Source organism: Schistocerca piceifrons, chromosome 1 (genome assembly GCF_021461385.2).
Source record: "Schistocerca piceifrons isolate TAMUIC-IGC-003096 chromosome 1, iqSchPice1.1, whole genome shotgun sequence".
NCBI classification, from domain to species: domain Eukaryota; kingdom Metazoa; phylum Arthropoda; class Insecta; order Orthoptera; family Acrididae; genus Schistocerca; species Schistocerca piceifrons.
The window spans coordinates 356109400-356129312 of record NC_060138.1 but is presented as its reverse complement, the minus strand read 5'-3'; the positions used below and the strand labels follow the sequence as shown (position 1 = coordinate 356129312).

Genomic DNA, 19913 nt, shown 5'->3' with positions numbered 1-19913 from the left:
TTAAAAGTTATGAATTGTGAGAAGGAGAAACATATAAATCTCCTAATGTCAATAATGGAAATAATTCACACTATTATTACATAAAAAATTTATCTTCATTCGTTTTGAGTCAAATTAATAAACATGGAACAGTAAAATTTATTTGTATTTTCTGTTCACTCCATTCAGAAGTAAAGAAAAATTAAATAATCACACATCAAACTGTTTAGTTAACAAACCATCAAAAGGAGAAATGCCAGAGAAAGGTTCATATGTACATTTTAAAAATCATCAACACACATGAAAAGGGCCATTTGTTATTCTTGCTGATTTTGAAAACTGTTAACTGTCAAACAAATCTAGAAAATTCATTCACAATGAAATATCAAAAGCATGAACCAAGTGGATTCTGTTATTACATCAAATACATTACTGGACATTATAAAGATCTAGTTAGATACAGAGGATCAAAACATCATAAAAAATTTATTGATTGTATAAAACAAGAAGTAGAAGATATTAGAAGAATTTTTTCTGAAATTTAACAAATGAAATCACTAACGCCTGAAGAGTAATTATGATATGCAGGATAAAAGAATTTTACACTGCGTAAATGTTTTTATAACAGAAAAATAAAAAGGTTCGCCATCATGATCATTTAACTGGAACATTTATTAATCTGTTATGAAATAATTATCATTTAAAATTGACACAAGCAAGGTTTGTAACAATTTGTTTACGTAACCTCCCAAGGAATTTCACTTGTGGTCTAGAATAATATCTCTGATTAGTAAGCAAAACTTTCTCAGTCCTCGGTTCCCAAACCGCCACTGCTTAAGCTTTGATTAATAATCAGCATTGGCTGCTGAAGACTTCTGGCACAAGAAGTGACCCTCATTCTTTCAATTGCCTTGCCAAAGCGGAACAGATAGAGGTTCAGGGCACGCTCTTGTCCTAGGAGTGAGAAACTCCCCTAAAGGCAGAAGAATCAGTAATAATGAATGGCGTGAGGTTGCAGAAGGCAATGGAAACCACTACATTAAAGGCATGTAACAAGTATCCACAGGACATGTGACCTGTAATTGAAAAAGTGACATGATATCTCCATTGGAAAAATATTCCAGAATAGTCTCCCATTCAGGTCTCTGGGAGGGGACTGCCAAAGGGGAAATGATCATGAGAAAAATACTGAATATTCAATGAAAGATAAGGTTCTCTGAGTCGGGCCATTGAATGTTAGAAGCTTTAACTTGGTAGGAAAACTAGAAAATCTGAATAGGGAAATGGGAAGGTTCAGTCTAGATGTAGTGGGGGTTATTGAAGTGAAATGGAAAGAAGATAAGGATTTCTTGTCACATGAGAATAGGGTAATATCAACAGCAGTAGAAAATGGAATAACAGGAGTTGGATTCGTTATGAATAGGAAGGCAGGGCACAGGCTGTGTTACTGTAAACAGTTCAGTGATAGATTTCTTCTTATCAGGATGAACAGCAAACCTACCGAAAACCATAGTTCAAGTATACATGCCAATGTTGCAAGCTGAAGATGAAGATATAGAGAAAGTATATGAGGATATTGAACAAATAATACAGTATGTAAAGGGAGATGAAAATCTAATAGTCATAGGAGACTGGAATGCAGTTGTAGGGGAAGGAATGGAAGAAACGGTTACAGAAGAATATGGACTTGGGACAAGGAATGAGAGAGGAGAGAGACTGAGTTCTGCAATAAATTTCAGCTAGTAATAGCAAATACTCTGTTCAAGCATCACAAGATGAGGAGACACACTTGGAAAAGGCAAAGTGATATGAGAAGATTTCAGTCAGATTAGATCATGGTCACACAGAGATTTCGAAATCAGACACTGGATTGCAAAACATAGCCAGGAGCAGATATGGACTCAGATCACAATATAGTAGTGATGAAGAGTAGGCTGAAGTTTAAGACATTAACCAGGAAGTATCAATATGCAAAGAAGTGGGGTACAGCAGTACTAAGGAGTGACAAGATATGCTTGAAGTTCTCTAAGACCATAGATACAGCAATAAGGAATAGCTCAGTGGATAGTACAGTTGAAGAGGAATGGACATCTCTGAAAAGGGCCATCACAGAAGTTCGAAAGAAAAACATATGTACAAAGAAGGTAACTGCGAAGAAACCATGGGTAACAGAAGAAATACTTCAGTTGATAGATGAAAGGAGGAAGAACAAAAACGTTCCAGGAAACTCAGGAATGCAGAAACCCAAGTTGCTGAGTAATGAAATAAATAGGAAGTGCAGAGAATCTAAAACGAAATGGCTCCATGAAAAATGTGAAGAAATCGAAAAACAAATGATTGTTGGAAGGACTGACTCAGCCTACAGGAAAGTCAAAACAACCATTGATACATTAAAAGCAAGGGTGGTAACATTCAGAGTGCAACAGTAATTCCACTGTTAAATGCAGATGAAGAGCAGATAGGTGAAAAGAGCACATTGAAAGCCTCTATGAGGGAGAAGATTTGTCTGATATGACAGAAGAAGAAACAGGAATCGATTTAAAAGAGACAGGGATCCAATATTAAAATCAGAATTTAAGAGAGCTTTGGAGGACTTAAGATCAAATAAGGGAGAAGGAATAGGTAACATCCCACCAGATTTTTTAAAATCGTTGGCAGATGTGGCAACAAAACCACTATTCACATTAGTGTGTAGAAGGTGTGAGTCTGGTGACATCCATTTGACTTTCGAAAAATATCATGCACACAATTCCTAAGACCACAAGAGCTGACAAGTGCGAGAATTATCACACAATCAGCTTAACAGCTCAACCATTCAAGTTGCTGAAAGAATAATATACAGAAGAATGGCGAAAAAAATTGTGGATGTGCCAGATGATGATCAGTTTGGCTTTAGAAAAGACAAAGGTAAGGTATGAGACAGGCAATCCTGACATTGCAGTTAATAATGGAAGCAAGACTGAAGAAAAATCGAGAGACATTCATAGGAATTGTCGACCTGGAAAAAGCGTTCGACAATGTAAAATGGTGCAGGATGTTCGAAATTATGAGAAAAATAGGGGTAAGGTAAGGGCAGAGACATGTAATATACAATAGGTACATCGGCCAAGAAGGAATAATAAGAGTGGATGACCAAGAACGAAATGCTCAAATTAAAATGGGGATAAGACAGGGATGTAGTCTTTCACCCCTACTGTTTAATCTGTATGTCGAAAAAGCAATGGTGGAAATAAAAGAAAGGTTCAGGATTGGAATTAAAATTCAAGGTGAAAGGATGTCAATGATACAATTCACTGGTGAAATTGCTATCCTGAGTGAAAGTGAAGAAGAAATACATGATCTGCTGAATGGAATGAACAACCTAATGACTACACAATATGAATTGCGAATAATTCCAAGAAAGACGAAAATAATGAGAAGTAGCAGAAATGAGAACAGTGAGAAACTTATCACCGGGGCTGATGGTCATGAAGTAAATGGTGTTAAGGAATTGTGCAGTAAAATAACGAATGATGGATGGAGCAAGCAGGGCATCAAAAGCAGACTAATTCTTCATTTTCGTGGGCCTTTGTCCCACTTCAAAGCGGAGTCGGCCTTGTTACTATGGATTTGGCGATGCTAGTGTTGGAGTGTGGCTGGATGCCCTTCCTGTCGCCACCCTGTACCCCTCGGGACGGAATTAGTGTACCTCAACTGTCTGCATCTAGTGTAAGCCATGAAACAGCGCAGTAGTTTTAATATGTCTGCAAGTCGTGTAACTGAGGTGGGATATGGGGACCAGCCCAGAATTCACCAAGTGAGATGTGGAAAACTGCCTAAAAACACATCCAACCTAGCCAGCCCTCGTCGTTAATCCACCAGGCGGATTCGAACCACAGGGTTGGCGTGCCTACCTGAGTCCAGGAAGAAGCGCTTAAGCATCCTTGGCTAATCTGGCATGTCTACCAAAAGCAGACCAGCAATGGCAAAAAGGGCATTTCTGGCAAAGAGAAGTCTACTACTCTCAAACATAGGGCTTAATTTACGGAAGAAATTTCTGATAATGTACGTCTCGAGTACAGCATTGTATGGTAGTGAAACATGGACTGTGGGAAAACTGAAACACAAGAGAATTGAAGAATTTGAGATGTGGTGGTACAGATGAATGTTGTAAATGTAGGTAAGGAATGAGGTGTTTCTGTACAGAATCAGAGGGAATATGCAGAAAACACTGAGAGGGAGAAGGGACAGGACGATAGGACATTGGTTAAGACATGAGGGAATAACTTCAATGGTACTAGAGGTAGTTGTAGAGGGTAAAAACTGTTGAGGAAGATAGAGCTTGAAATACATTCAGCAAATAATTGAGGACATAGGTTGCAAGTGCTACTCTGGATGAAGAAGTTGGCACAGGAGAGAAATTCGTAGTGGGCCACATCAAACCAGTCAGAAGACCCCTGACCCAAAAGCAAAAAAAAATCTCTCAGGATATGATTCACATCCATTGGCAAAAGAACTTGGTTATAATAAAAAAGAGATAGAGTTAATACCTAATAATTAAGATGTTCAAATGTTCAAATGCGTGTGAATTTGTAAGGGATGAAACTACTGAGGTCATTGGTCCCTAGTCTTACACACTACTTAAACTAACTTATGCTAAGAACAACACACACACACACACACACCCATGCCAGAGGAAGGACTCAAACCTCTGCCAAGAGGAAATAATGAAGATAGATACCACAGTTTCAGTAAGAAGACAGGAAGTTTCAAGATGAGATTTATCGATGCATTTAAATTTATGGCTTCTTCACTCAATGAACTTTCATCAAATTTGAAGAGAGGTCAAATGGAAAACTGTAGAAAATTTTACCCAGAAGAATTATTCAATGTAGTGTTCAGAAAAGATGTTTAGCAATATCATTACGTGGATTTTTTGAAGAAATTTAAACAGACACAATTACAAGCAAAGAAAGAACTTAACAATAAACTGAATGACTATGATATAAATGATGAAGATTACAAACATGCAAAAATAGTTTTGGAAAAATTTAATATCAAAGATACTAGCACATATCATAATCTGAAACTTAAAATTGATGTATTGTTATTGGCTGATGTGTCTAAAAATTTTAGAAAAAGTTGCATAAATGCTTATGATTTAAATCCATCTTGGTGTTTTACTGCACCTGGTTTATTGTGGGGTGCAATGATAAAAATGACTAAAGAACAACTTGATTTATTACATGATTATGGTATGATTTTAATGGTTGAAAAAGGAATAAGAGGAGGAATATCTCAATGTTGTAAAAGACATGCAAAAGTAAATAATAAATATACAAAGATTATGATATTAAAAAGATTTCGAATTTTTTGGCATATTTATACACAGGCAATTTATTTTGTTACACGATGAGACAATATTTACCATATGATGGATTTGAATGGGATAATACTGGTTCTTTTGCTTGTACAGTTAAACCTGCATATGGATACATATTTGAAGTAGACCTAGAATATCCAAAGGAATTATGTGATGCACATAAAGATTTACCACTTGCTCCAGAAAATAAAATTGTACCTAAACTAAAGAAAGCAAATTGTTAACTACTCTGGAAAACAAAAATAATTGTGTTATTCACTATAGAAATCTTTAACAGTACGTGTCCTTAGGAATGAAATTAACAAAAATACATAGAGTTTTAAAATTTAATCAATCAGAATGGTTAAAAATACATAGAATTCAATAATGAAATGAGAACTAAAGGTAAAAATGATTTTGAAAAAGATTTGTACAAGCTAATGACTAATTCATTATTTGGTAAGACAATAGAAAAAATCAAAAACAGAGTGAATATAAAATTAATGTCAGAAGGAGAAGAATGTGATAAACTTGTAACAAAACTATACATTAAGGGAAGAACTGTATTCAATGAAAATCTTTTTGCTATTAATGCAAATAAAACCAAAATCACATGTAATAACATTTAATCATGTTTAATCTATGTTGTTTGAGTAGACTTGATTTATCAAAGGAACTGGTGTATGATTTTCATTATAAAATAGTGAAACGAGAACATGGAGAAAATGTCAAGTTGTGTTATTAAGATAAGGACAGTTATATGTATAATATACAAACTGAAGTTTTCTATGAAGTCATTAAAGCAATGATTGATTGTTTTTGTATGAGTGATTATTCAGCAGATAATATTTACAGTATTCCACAAATAAACAAGAAAATATAGGAAAAATGAAAGACAAATAGAATGGAAAAGTAAGGGAACAATTCTGTGGTTTGAGATCAAAAATATGTGCTTGTAAATATGCTCATAAAATAGAGAGAATCTCTAAAGGTGTTGAGATATGTGTTGTTAAAAATAGAACAAGTTTAGAAGACTATAAAGATTGTTTATTCAGCAATAGGGAACAATGCAGAACAATGAAGGTGATTCAAAGTGAAAAATATGAAACCTACACAGCTGAGGCAAACATAAAAGCATTCAGCCCTCATGATGACAAAAGACATTTTTTGGAAAAAATATAGGTACATTACCATATGGTTATTACACATTATAAAAAAATCAAATTAAAATTTTTCTGTACAAATGGAAATATTTTTAAGAAAGCTCAACAACATTACTAATACTAATTTGTTTAGAAAGATTAGTGAGTAACAAGTAATAGGTTAGTATTATCGGTTGTCAATATTTACCTACCAGATATGGAGAAAAATTAGAAAGATTAGTGAGTAACAAGTAATAGGTTAGTATTATCGGTTGTCAATATTTACCTACCAGATATGGAGAAAAATTATGTTTGTAACTGGATAATGAATTTAAAATTATTTTCCTAATAGATATTTAAAAATCATTAGTAATATTTAATTATTTGAAGACAATGATGTTACATTGAGACACAAAGGAATGAAGAAACTTAAGAATAATGATAAAGAATGTCATGATTTAGAGCTCACTTTTTAAAATTTCTTCTTTTTACAAACATAAAAAGTCAACAATTCATATCAATCTTAGGGCTGCTCAAGTAGAAAGAATGAAAAATATTTAAGGGTAAGAAATGGAACATATGAAAACTGTTTTTCATTATTTTCTTATATTCAAGTTTTTTTAATGAAAATAAGTGAGTCAGACCTGACATTTAAACGACAGTAGCAAACATCAGCAGATTCTGGGTAAATTTCTTAAAGAAAACGAGTGAGTTAATGAAACTCGCTCATGAGTGTTCTTTTGAAAAACTAAGCCAGAACCTGCTGATTTTTGCCACTAAGTCCAGATGTTTGTGCAAAAATAAATAGTCCCAGCAAACAATTAAAAATTAATAACTACACACAGCTTTTTTCTCAGTGCCCTGACTGAGGTCTCCCCAGTTCTGGCGGAAAATATGAAAAAACCAAAAACTTCACATTGAGATCCCCAATACGGTGAAAGAAAACAATTGGCATTCCAAACAGTATCCAGCCATTTCTAATTGGATAAATATAGATCCTGAATTGTTTTTAAAGCAATCTTATACCATTCTACCTGCAAAATAATTGCAAGTTCAGGCAACAACGATGGAGGCAGATAGCGATCACGCACCGTTCTCTCCCATGTAAATCACAAAAGCTCAATAATGTTGAGATCTGGACTGTGCTGACCAGGGCGATGTGACAGTTCATCCTCGCACTCACAAAACCAGTCCTGAACAATGTGAGCTGTATGAGCAGTGACCCTGACGTGACAGAACTAAGAATGAGCACTGGGGAAAAAACATTGTACCAAGGGATGACACTGATCAGCCAAAGTGGTCACATAATCCTTGGCAGTAATGCGACCTCACATAGCAACCACGGGACTCATGGAATACCACGATATGGCTGCCCACAACATCACCGAACCAACTCCATATTTCGGTCTTGGGTCCTAAACTCGCTCAGAAGTTGCATACAGTGTGCAAGTAGACTCATCTGACTAAATGACTCTCTTCCATCGCTTCATAGTCCAGGTTTTATAGCTGCAGCGTCACCTTTTCCTGTTATGGGCATTTCTATGGATAAAGCGTGGTTTTGGAATTGCAGCTCGCCCTGCACTTGCCAGCTAATGGAGGTCCCTTCGTGTTGTTTTGATTCTGACAGGGTTCGCGAGTGCGACATTCAGTTCTGCTGCGACGTTCGCACCTGTCATCCTCTTATTTTCCGTCACAGTCGTCTTCAATGACCGTCTGTCGCGATCACTCTAAACACACTTCCGTTCGCGTTGTGACTTAGCGGATGAAATTCTTTCGTTATCCCCGTACGCGGTGTAAATCTTCGATACTGTGCCTCTTGAAACACCAAACGCAATGGCTACTCTGGCAACCGAAACACCTATGATACGAGCACTAACTACTGGCCCACGTTAGAATTTACTTAGGTCCTAGATAATGCACTCATAAGTACAGAGAACACTCTTCTGGTCGTGACGAACACCTACAACATGTTGAGGGCTTTGAACAGGAATCGTTCGTGGCCAAATACAACAGCGCTACCTGCAGACTTGACTAGCAGCAGCATCAATGTACAAGCATGCATTTCTCACGGTGTTTCTATATTTTTGTCAAACCCATGTGTGTAGTTCTATGTTTTATTAAGTGATAATATGAGTAATAATTATTCTGACGATTAACAAAGGTGCAGGTAATTTGAAATTGGTGCCTTTACTGTAAAATATGGTTGCACCACCATAGGAACATGTTTTTCCATACTGTGTAATTTCGTAAGATTTGTGATTTAATTAATTATTCGTGTAGTTTTTCCCATCTATTGTCCTCCCAGTTTTCAAAATGACCAACAAAGAGATGTACTCCACTCCGTAACTTCCACTTTTGGTCTTCGTTTCCCCCTGGTTCAATGAGTAAGGACACCATCCACTTATTTTAATAAACCTGATTTTATTTAAAACTTCTATGTTTTGGTATGCCTACTTCAGTAGTTCCTTGGGATTTATTCCACTCAGTCGGGAGAGCTGCTCTATGAGGTCGAGCTTTATCGTCAGTCAGTACTATATGTGCACCTTCAGCACAACCTTGCCAATTCATCTGTACTATTTCATGAAGAGATGTTCGTGTTGTCAACATAATCCCTGCCCACACCATTAGTCATTCTTCTCGATATTGATCTCTTTCCACAAGGTCTGGGTCACGAAATCGTATCCCACATTCCCGCCAAATGTGAGTCCGTCAACAATCTCTCTCCAGACCAAACTGGGACTCATCTGTGGAAAGATCATTAACCTACTGTTCGATCATCTAGGTGCCATGTTAACGACTCCAGTCTAGACGTTCCCTTCTGTGAAGACGCATCAGTTACACATAAAGCATTTCTTTGACAATAAAGACCACTCGGCGGTAGCCGTACTCCCATTGCCTCGGTACAGCACATCCAATGGACGCTGCGATGTCAGATGCCAGTTGCTGTGCAGTACTAAGGCTGCACTATCGCGCCCTTACATCCGAATAACGGTCCCATGTTTCCGATGTCACATGCGGTTGGCCCTGTCCTTCGGGATACAGTTTTGGTGTCTATAAAGTGTCGTTATATCCGAGAGACAATAGAACGATTCACAAGTACCCATCGGGCCACATTAGTTTGCGACTGCCCTGCTTCGATTCTTCCTATGGCTCTCAGCCGTAGAGATGGGAGTCTTCTCTGTGCCATACTCCACCGGCTGTCTGACGTCATCGTTGGTTGTCCGGGATGCCATCTTCTGTACAGAATACGATCGTACAGACGTCGTTAATTAGACAAAGGACGTGAAAATAACGATTTATTGCTTTAATTTTGGGCGCCAGTGTATTTTATATATATGTGGTTTGATAGCCACTAACACATTTCAGTGAGGATGCGCTCTCTGAACTCTGGTGTGAATCCAGCGTGATGATGCGAGCAATGATTATGGTGGACAGGGAGACTACACAAGTAGTGCGCGACAATATGAGAATCTAGATCGAAAGGAAAGCGTGCTCGAATGGACGACCGCTTGCGTAAAGTGGGAAAAATCGGCTTCGAATCTCGGTCAGGCACAAATTTTCACTTGTCGCCATTCAATTAATTTCAATGCCCAATTGTGGCCAGTGACAGAGTTAATTCATTTCATCATGAATCCACTACACTCAGTGAACACTAGCATAGTCAACAACCGAGGCCACAGCAGCTGAACCTGAGTTCGTTGTCGCGTTCTTGCTATCTCGAAGACAGGCGGCGTCAGCCCAGTGAAGTCGAGCGCCGGCCATTACAGGAGACTGGGCGGGGAAGTAATTCTCAGAAACGAGGAAACAGGACTCTGGGAATAAGAAACGTCCAAGGCGAGAGCTAGTGACGCGTGACCGAAATGTAGGAAAGGGGAGGCCGTGCGCCTGGCCTGGCCACTCACCGTGGAACCTGACGGCCCTGTCCAGGCGTATGAGGGAGATGTCGTGCTTGAAGGGTGACTGGTCGTAGTCGGCGTGCATCAGCACCTCGGACGGCCGGAAGTCCTGCACGGGTTCAGCGCACACGCCGTCCTCGCAGTCGGGGTCGGTGCGTGTGTTGTGTTCCCCCAGCCGGATCAGGCCCCTGCAGCACAAGCAACAAAGGAAGGAAGATTAGAGATTAACATCCAGGACATTAGTGACGGCCTGTAGCAGAAAAACACACCAGCCGGGGGCACAAGCAGACAAGGTAGAGCGCGCAGCGAGATCACCATTAGCAACTATCTGCACCACGACTGCGGATCACACAAGAGACTCCCAGTTGATCCATCTGTGGAGCGCTATACAGCTTCGATTCTGGGTGACATACCGGGTGATCAAAAAGTTAGTATAAATTTGAAAACTAAATAAATCACAGAATAATGTAGATAGAGAGGTACAAATTGACACACATGCTTGGAATGACATGGGGTTTATTAGAACCAAACAAATACAAACGTTCAAACAATGTCCGACAGATGGTGCTTCATCTGATCAGAATTGCAATAATTAGCATAACAAAGTAAGACAAAGCAAAGATGATGTTCTTTACAGGAATTGTTCAATATGTCCACCATCATTCCTCAACAATAGCTGTAGTCGAGGAATAATGTTGTGAACAGCACTGTAGAGCATGTCCGGAGTTATGGTGAGGCAATGGCGTCGGATGTTGTGTTTCAGCATCCCTAGAGATGTCGGTCCCCGTCGGTCGATCACGATACACTTGCGACTTCAGGTAACCCCAAAGCCAATAATTGCACGGACTGAGGTCTGGGGACCTGGGAGGCCAAGCATGACGAAAGTGGCGGCTGAGCACAGGATCATCACCAAACGACGAGCGCAAGAGATCTTTCACGAGTCTAGCAATATGGTTTTTTTTGTTCTAATAAAACCCCATGTCATTCGAAGCACGTGTGTCAATTTTTACCTCTCTATCTACATTATTCCGTGGTTTATTAAGTTTTCAAATTTATGCTGACTTTTTAATCACTCAGTATATTCGACAAGCCCGTGGTAGGTTGCTGGAGTCATGTGGCACCAGTATGTCTTTGTTATGGTAACACTGTTCCCGTAAATTACGGGCTGATGGTTTTGCGCGCTGAGCTTGCGACCGACAGCATCCATTAAGTGTTCATCGGATTCCACAACTGGCGAAATCGGTGGCTAAGTCATCAACCTGAGTTCACTATCATGCTCCTCAAACCACTGCAGCACGTTTCTGGTCTTGTGACACGGTCATTTATTCTCATTGAAGATTCAATCGCCATCGGGGAAGACATCAAACGTGAAGATATGCTGGGGATGGGCAATAAAATTCACATAGTCCACAGCTATAATGGTGCCTTCGATTATACTAATCGGCTCATGGAAGCCCCTATACTCGTATGTGTATCAATGCGGCCACCGGCCTTTGACCGGGTAGCAGTTCATGTTTTGAGCGACTGTTCACCTGGGTGATGGTTCTTCCGGACACGATCGTTGGCATAACACAGTACTTGATTCCTCCATATCACGCGACGCAGTTCCATTGACTCACGGTTGTATCCCGATGATCAAGTGTCCGCTGCAGTCGTAACTGACGATAGTGTCGCGTCAACGAAGAAACACGGAGGGATCCTCTGCTGTGAAGCCCCATGTTAAATAATGAGGGCTGAACAATGTGTTCTGTCTGCCTCTGTAGCTGAGCGGTGATCGCGGCTGACTACCATACAAAGCATCCGGCTTCGATTCTCGGTATTAATAGGAACTTTCTCGTGGTGGGAAGATTGTAACGGTGTGCATTATGTCATAGCAAATGAGGAGCTACTTCATCGCTCAATAACGGTTCTGGGTCACTAAACCCGACAGCGGCCAGGAGACCGATGTGCTGACCCCACGTCCTTACACACTGCATCCAGTGGCGTCATTAGCAGAGGATGACACGGCTGTCGGTCGGCACTGATGAGCCTACCAGTTCTGTCGGTGTTCACGTATTTGTTTTCGAACAGTGTGTTTTTTAACATTTTTGCCTGTGTAAGCATTGCACTCTCTCGTCAGATGTGCCATAGACCGCCGCCTATCTCGCTTTACAGAGCAGACAAGCTTCCGACCTCCATATTCCGTGATGAGGGCTGGACGTCAGATAACTTGTCGTTTCACCGTCCTACAACCACTTTCCATAGATGATCACAACAACAGCACGCGAAAGACCGACCAGCTTCCCTTTCCCAAGGCGATCGTACCCACGCTCTGAGCATAACAATTTGCCCTTCGTCAAACTCGAATACGTCTGTGGTTTTCCTCAGTTGAGGTTCTTGTCGTCGGTAGAAGCATTCCCCATCCATCTCTGCTCCATTTGTACCACGTCAGATGACCACAGTATCACTACGTGGCATACAGATTCGCACTGGTCAGCGGTCATAATGTTTTGGCTTAGCAATGTACGAATATAATGTGTCCGTAGGCCTAAACTGAAGAGTGAAAAGTGCTTGTGGTGGGGGGAATTGGGCTCTCCAGGGAGAACGTTACAAATTCCTTTCAGAATGACGAAAATAATTACAGTTTTAAACATGGTTGTTCCTCAGCAACCTTATATAATTTTCACACCTACCAAGTACACAGCCAACCAGCTGCAAATAACTTTGGTACATTGATCTAGGTTTAGACACATGCTATGGGTGTCTTCATCAGATTTTGAGAAACTGTAAAATTACATTGAGAGAAAGCAGTGGTCAGAATTTAGAGCAGCTATGCTCAAGTCAAAATTACACGTTCCAGCCTTGTCACATATGCCAGATTTGAGTCTGACGTTGTTCCTAGATAGGCGTACGTGACAACGCTGGAAAGTGTTTTGTTTTACTTTTGATTTGTGCATAGCCGCTCTGAATTCTGATCACTGCTTTCTTGAAATGTAATTTTACGGTTTCTCAAAATTTCATTCTGATGAAGACTCTCTTAGCAAGTATCGAAATCTGGGTCAGTGTACCAAATAGCTATTTGCAAACGGTTGGCTGTATAATTCCTATGTTTGAAAAGAAAATCAGCCGTGTGTCAATGTAGTGCAGGGTGCTGTGGTTTACATAGATTCTGTTCTTAAGACTTTTTGCATTTGTTGTAGTAGTTACTAATGTATGTATTCCGTATAATATTAATTCATTTAGTAGGAGGCAGACGGTCCGTACACTGCTTCACTACTGACTGGAAATGTGCGACTCGGACTGTATAGAACTGCCAGAAATCCTATACGCTCGGACAAAATATTACAGTATATGAGAAACTGGAACGGTCCTGTGGAAGCTGCAGATTTCGCTAATACATACATCGCAAACAAAACGAATGTGGGATAAAGACATGTCTCTGGTGGATTTCCAAATATTTCAGCTGTATTATTTGTAAATATATGTTGGGTTGCAACAATAAGGGTAATAGCACGTGAGCAATAGACCTTTAGATGCGACTCTGTGAAGTTATGTATCAGTCAGGTCGAAATGTGACAGCAGCCGACTGGTTACTAGTTTTGGCTTGGTAGAAGAATTAGGAAGGAAAAAATCTACCTTTTGTTGAGACGGTGAAGAAACGCAACCGTGAGATTCCTCTGGAGTTTGCCACCAGTGGAGGAATGGCTGTCCATAGTTCCCTTTTTGGCTTCAAGGAAGACTGCACTCTAATTTTTAAGGCTGCTAAAAAGTGGAAGTTTGTGACCCTGGCATCAAGTCTACATGAGGGTAATTAAATAGATGCTGACACTAGAGCGAACAGAAGCCATTCATTGCAAAATTCTATAATTGCATCAAAAGTGCAGTCGACACTACTGAGAAGTTGACCGCTTTGTAGGCCTATAATGTTGCAAGAAATGTGTGCCATTGGCCAATGATTGTAGGAATTTTTCGCAAAGATTAATATGAGTGGCATCAATACACGTGTAACTGATTGTGGCTACAATGAAAATTGTATAGGAAGAAAATAATTCCTGAAAGAGCTCTCTCATGCAATGGTTCCACCTCTTTTGGTTCGATGGAGCTATTATCCTTCTTGTTGCAACCCAACATATGTTTCCAAATCATACGGCTGAAATACTTGGAAATCCACAAGAGACATATCTTAATTCCACATTTGTTTTGATTGCGAGGTATGTACTTGTATGTACTGGTATGTACTGGCGAAATGTGCAACTTCCACAGGACCCTTCCAGTTTCTCATATACTGTAATATTTTGTCCGAGCGTATAGGATTTCTGGCAGTTCTATACAGTCCGAGTCGCGCATTTCCAGTCAGTAGCGAAGCAGTGCACGGACCGTCTGCCTCCTACTAAATGGATTAATATTATACGGAATACATACATTAGTAACTACTGTAACTAATGCAAAAAGAATCTATGTAAACCACAGCACGCTGCACTACACTGACAGATGACTGATTTTCTATTCAAACATAGGAATTATACAGCCAACAGGTTGCAAATAGCTATTTGGTACCTCAGGAATCCACAGAGATCCTCAAGTGAGGCTACGCCGTTACAGGCCAACGTGTAAAGAAGAAGCAGAAGACGAGAGCAGAAACGGAGAAAAATGAATTGGGATCAAAAGGAAAAGTTGTCATAATACCTGCAATGTAAAGAAAAGATTGACAAATTACTATTGGAAAAATGTGTCAGAGCGACGTCTAAAGTGACAATGAGAGAAATCAGTGAAGACATTCCCCATTTATAGTATTTTTTGTAAATGAAATTTAATAAATGATCACATGAGTAAATGATGTGATCAGGTTGGTGTACTGTGGCCGATCTCGTAGCGAAAACTACCACACCCGACAGACGGTTGTGCGGTCTGAAATGGGAAGTACGCGTTGTACGTTACCTCCGCCCCCCCGTCTGCGGGCACAGACAGCCTGAAGAGCGCCGGCTGAGTCTACTCACACCTCGAGCCCGCCCGGCAGGTTGGCGACGCAGTGCGCCGCAGACACGACGTAGTAGCTGCTGATGAGCGCCGCCCCGCACCGGAACACCGCCTTCCTGCGAGTCCCTGTGGGGAAACACCGCTCCAAGTCACACTCCGCTCACCAGCAGACCGCCGAGTCCACGGAAAATCTTCGCGCACAAATTATCATAACAGATATTCACTCCCTCTTGTCTCGATGAAATCTGACACTGTCAAACTAGAGCATGTGATCTATTCTAAACACATTCTTTTGTTTAGAAATGCGAGTATTTTTATCGCTTTCAGCAGATATGTTACAATTAACCTGTTTCGACTATAATGAGTCATCTGCAGTACAACGAAACGTACGTAGAAGAAACGAAACTTCAGAACTACTATTGAGTATAAACAGCTACACAATTTTAAAAACTGGAACCTAAAGAGAAAATTAAAAAAGTGCCCATTATCTTGTTAAGAAAGTAACACATCAAGTAGACATCTATCACTCATTGAGGCTGTTTAAAATCAACTGTCGTGCCTGCTGTTATGTCGTAATTTAAAACTGAAACAATTGAGACAATGAGAGCCATAAGGGCCCAAAGCGCAGAAACAAAGTTTTGAGAAAAGCAGTTGTTAGTGAAATTCAAATTTACGAGGTTCACTCAAAAAAAGCACACTATTTTTGTAAAAATACAGTTTTCATTCTGCATGTGTGAAAGTTTTACAGTATGTAGACACATCCTTCCCGCTTGTTTTCAAACTTAGCTCAACCTGTTCCCGTGATTGGCGCCATCACAGCGTGTCTTCAAGATGGCTGCTACACTTCACGTTCGTCAGAAGCAACGTGCTGTCGTGCTGTGAAAACGAGATAGTGGGAAACATTCACAACAGGTTGAAAAAGGTGTGTGGAGATGCTGCTGTCGATCGCAGTACAGTTAGTCGGTGGGCAAGCAGGTTACGTGATGAAAGCGGGCACGACAATATTGAGGATTGTCCTCACAGCGGCAGGCCTCGTACTGCACACACTGCACACAATGTGGAGAGAGTAAAACGAATTTGTGACTACTGACAGACGCATCACAGTAAACGAATTGTCACGCTACGTTGGGATAGGGGAAGGAAATGTTTGCAGAATACTGAAAGAGTTGGCTTTAAAAAAGGTTTGTGCCAGTTGGGTTCCCAGTATGTTGACAGTGGCTCAGAAAGAAACAAGAAAAGCGGTATGCAGCGAACTTTTGGAACAGTACGGGAATGGTGGAAATGAATTTCTTGCAAGAATTGTGACAGGTGATGAAACATGGTCCCATCATTTTTTATCAGAGACGAAGAGGCAATCAATGGAGTGGAATCATGCAAATTCACCCAAGAAAAAAAAATTCAAAACCACACCTTCTGCTCTTGCTTGTGGACATCATGCGAAGTGGAACCACTATAAACTCTGATGCTTCTGTGACTACAATGAAGAAACTTTAAGCTCGACTGAGTCATGTTCGACCACATCGGCAAAAGCGGGACGTTTTGATGTTGCACGACAATGCACTGCCACATGTCACTCTAAAAACCATGGAAGCGATCACAAAACTTGGATGGACAACACTGAAACACCCGCCTTACAATCCTGACCTGGCTCTATGTGACTATCATCTCTTTGGGAAACTGAAAGACTCTCTCCATGGAACAAGCTTCGAAGATGATGACTCCCTTGTGCACACTGCCAAACAGTGGCTCCAACAGATTGGTCCAGAATTTTACCGTGCTATACAGGCGCTGGTTCCTAGATGGCGTAAGACAGTTGAGAGGGATGGAAATTATGAGGAGAAATGAAAATATTGTTCCTAAAATATTTATCTACACACTGTAAAACTTTCAAACATGTAGAATAAAAGATGGATTTAAAAAAAATAGTGTGCATTTCTTTTGGAGTGATCCTCGTATGTACAAACCATCAGTCACATAGTTCTGAATCGTTTTTTAACCAAGTCTTAACATCCCATGTTTCCTACAAAAAAAATATACACACTTCATAATACAAAATGTTAATTAATATTAACATTATTTTTATTATTAATGTTAATTCACAAAATTTCCATGTATACGCTAGTGACAATAGTGTCTTTTGAGAGTTGTAAAATTTTTTAATTAGTTTGAAATTAGAATCACTACATCAACAATAGCTACTAAATTCATCACACACGCTAATAATACCTATTCAAACACGACATAGTCTGTGGCCTTGTGGTTTGAGGCGTCACATGACTGATTGCGCGGCCCCTCCCATCGGAAGTTCGAGTCCTTCCTTGCGCATGGTTGCGTGTCTTCTTCTTAGCGTAAGTTAGTTTAAGTTAGATTATGTAGTGCGTAAGTCTAGGGACCGATGATCTCAGCAGTTTGGTCCCACAAGACATTACCACAAATTTCCAGTTTCCATAAACAGTCTTTTTCAGTCCATCCAAGGCATGTCCGATAGCGTTCATGTCTGGAGAACATGCTCGCCACTGTAGTCGAGCGATGTCGTTATCCTGAAGGAAGTCATTCACAAGATGTGCACAATGGGGTCGCTAATGAAGGCGAATACCTCGCCAGTATGCTGCCGATATGGTTACACTATCGGTTGGAGGCTGACCTTCACGTATCGTACAGCTGATACGGCGCCTTCCATGACCATCAGGGGCATACATCGGCCCCACATAATGCCACCCCAAAACAGCAGGGAATCTCCGCCATACAGCACTCGCTGGACAGTATGTCTAAGGCGTTCAGCCTGACCAGGTTGCCTCTATACACGTCTCCGACGATTGTATGGTTGAAGGCATATGCACCACTCATCGGTGGAGAGAACGTGATGCCAACCCTAAGCGATCCATTCGGCCCATCTGTACCGCGCTGCATGGTGTCGTGGTTGCAAAGTCGGACGTCGCCATAGACGTCAGGAGAGAAGTTGCGCATCATGCAGCCTACTGCGCACAGTTTGAGTCGTAACACGACGTCCTGTGGTTGCACGAAAAGCATTATTCAACATGGTGACGCTGCTGTCAGGGTTCCTCCAAGCCATAATCCGTAGGTAGCGGTCATCCACTGCAGTAGTAGCCCTTGGGCGGCCTGAGCGAGGCATGTCATCGACAGTTCCTGTCTCTCTGTATCTCCTCCATGTCCGAACAACATCGCTTTGGTTCACTCCCAGACGCCTGGACACTTCCCTTGTTGAGAGCCCTCCCTGGCACGAAGTAACAATGCGGACGCGACGGAACCGCGCTATTGACCGTCTAGGCATGGCTGAACTACAGACTACACGAGCCGTGTACCTCTTTCCTGGTGGAAAGACTGGAACTGATCGGCTGTCGGACCCCCTCCATCTAATAGGCGCTGCTCATGCGTGGTTGTTTACATCTTTGGGCGGATTTAGTGTGATCTCTGAACAGTCAAAGGGACTGGGTCTGTGATACAATATCCACAGTCAACGTTTTTCTTTAGGTGTTCTGGGAACCGCGATGATGCAAAACTTCTTTTGATGTGGGTATTTCTACTACGTACATTATACACTAAATTATGTTGCCAACCCTAGATAACAAATGAGCAACACAGAGCAACAAAATAATGTTTTGTAAATTGGGCCCTTATAGAACTGAATATCCGAAAAATTGGCGAGACAGTTTTTCGTGATTGCTCATATACACAGTGCAGGGCTAGAGATTTAGACAAAACTGGTTAGCCGAAGATCAACAAATGTCAGGAGCATGCATGCATGCTACAACCTCAAAATTGATGACAGTGTTCTTTAGGCCCTAGTTGTTCTCAGCGTATAAATTGTTTTTAAAGACAGCATATGAGCATGCTTGGGTTAAACGTGCGAGAAGTACAATATAACACATTACATTAAGTCATCGCACTTGTAAGCAAAGCATTTTCACGTGGAAGTTGACTTCAAGTGACCTAAAGACTGCAGGTGCTGACAGATGTGAAAATTACCGAACAATCAGTTTAACAAGTCACGGATGCAAAATAATAACGCGAATTCTTTACAGACGAATGGAAAAACTGGTAGAAGCCGACCTCGGGGAAGATCAGTTTGGATTCCGTAGAAATATTGGAACACGTGACGCAATACTGGCCCTACGACTTATCCTAGAAGCTAGATTAAGGAAAGGCAAACCTACGTTTCTAGAATTTGTAGACTTAGAGAAAGCTTTTTACAATGTTGACTGGAATACTCTCTTTCAAATTCTAAAGGTGGCAGGGGTAAAATACAGGGAGCGAAAGTCTATTTACAATTTGTGCAGAAACCAGACGGCAGTTATAAGAGTCGAGGGGCATGAAAGGGAAGCAGTGGTTGGGAAGAGAGTGAGACAGGGTTGTAGCCTATCCCCAATGTTATTCAATTTGTATATTGAGCAAGCAGTGAAGGAAACAAAAGAAAATTCGGAGTAGGTATTAAAATCCATGGAGAAGAAATAAAAACTTTGAGGTTCGCCGCTGACATTGTAATTCTGTCAGAGACAGCAAAGGACTCAGAAGAGCAGTTGAACATAATCGATAGTGTCTTGAAAGGAGGATATAAGATGAACAACAACAAAAGCAAAA

General features: G+C 40.6%; 1 protein-coding gene across 1 annotated transcript in view; it reads right to left on the bottom strand.

The window, feature by feature from the left end:
* LOC124721166 (spaetzle-processing enzyme-like) overlaps positions 1–19913 on the bottom strand; it is a 56845-nt gene that overhangs the window by 22185 nt on the left and 14747 nt on the right. The window contains exons 3-4 of the mRNA XM_047246038.1: positions 15335–15430; positions 10365–10546 (exon numbers count right to left, since the gene is read on the bottom strand). Of these exons, the coding sequence (XP_047101994.1) occupies positions 10365–10546; positions 15335–15430 (278 nt within the window). The remainder of the gene's footprint in view (positions 1–10364; positions 10547–15334; positions 15431–19913) is intronic.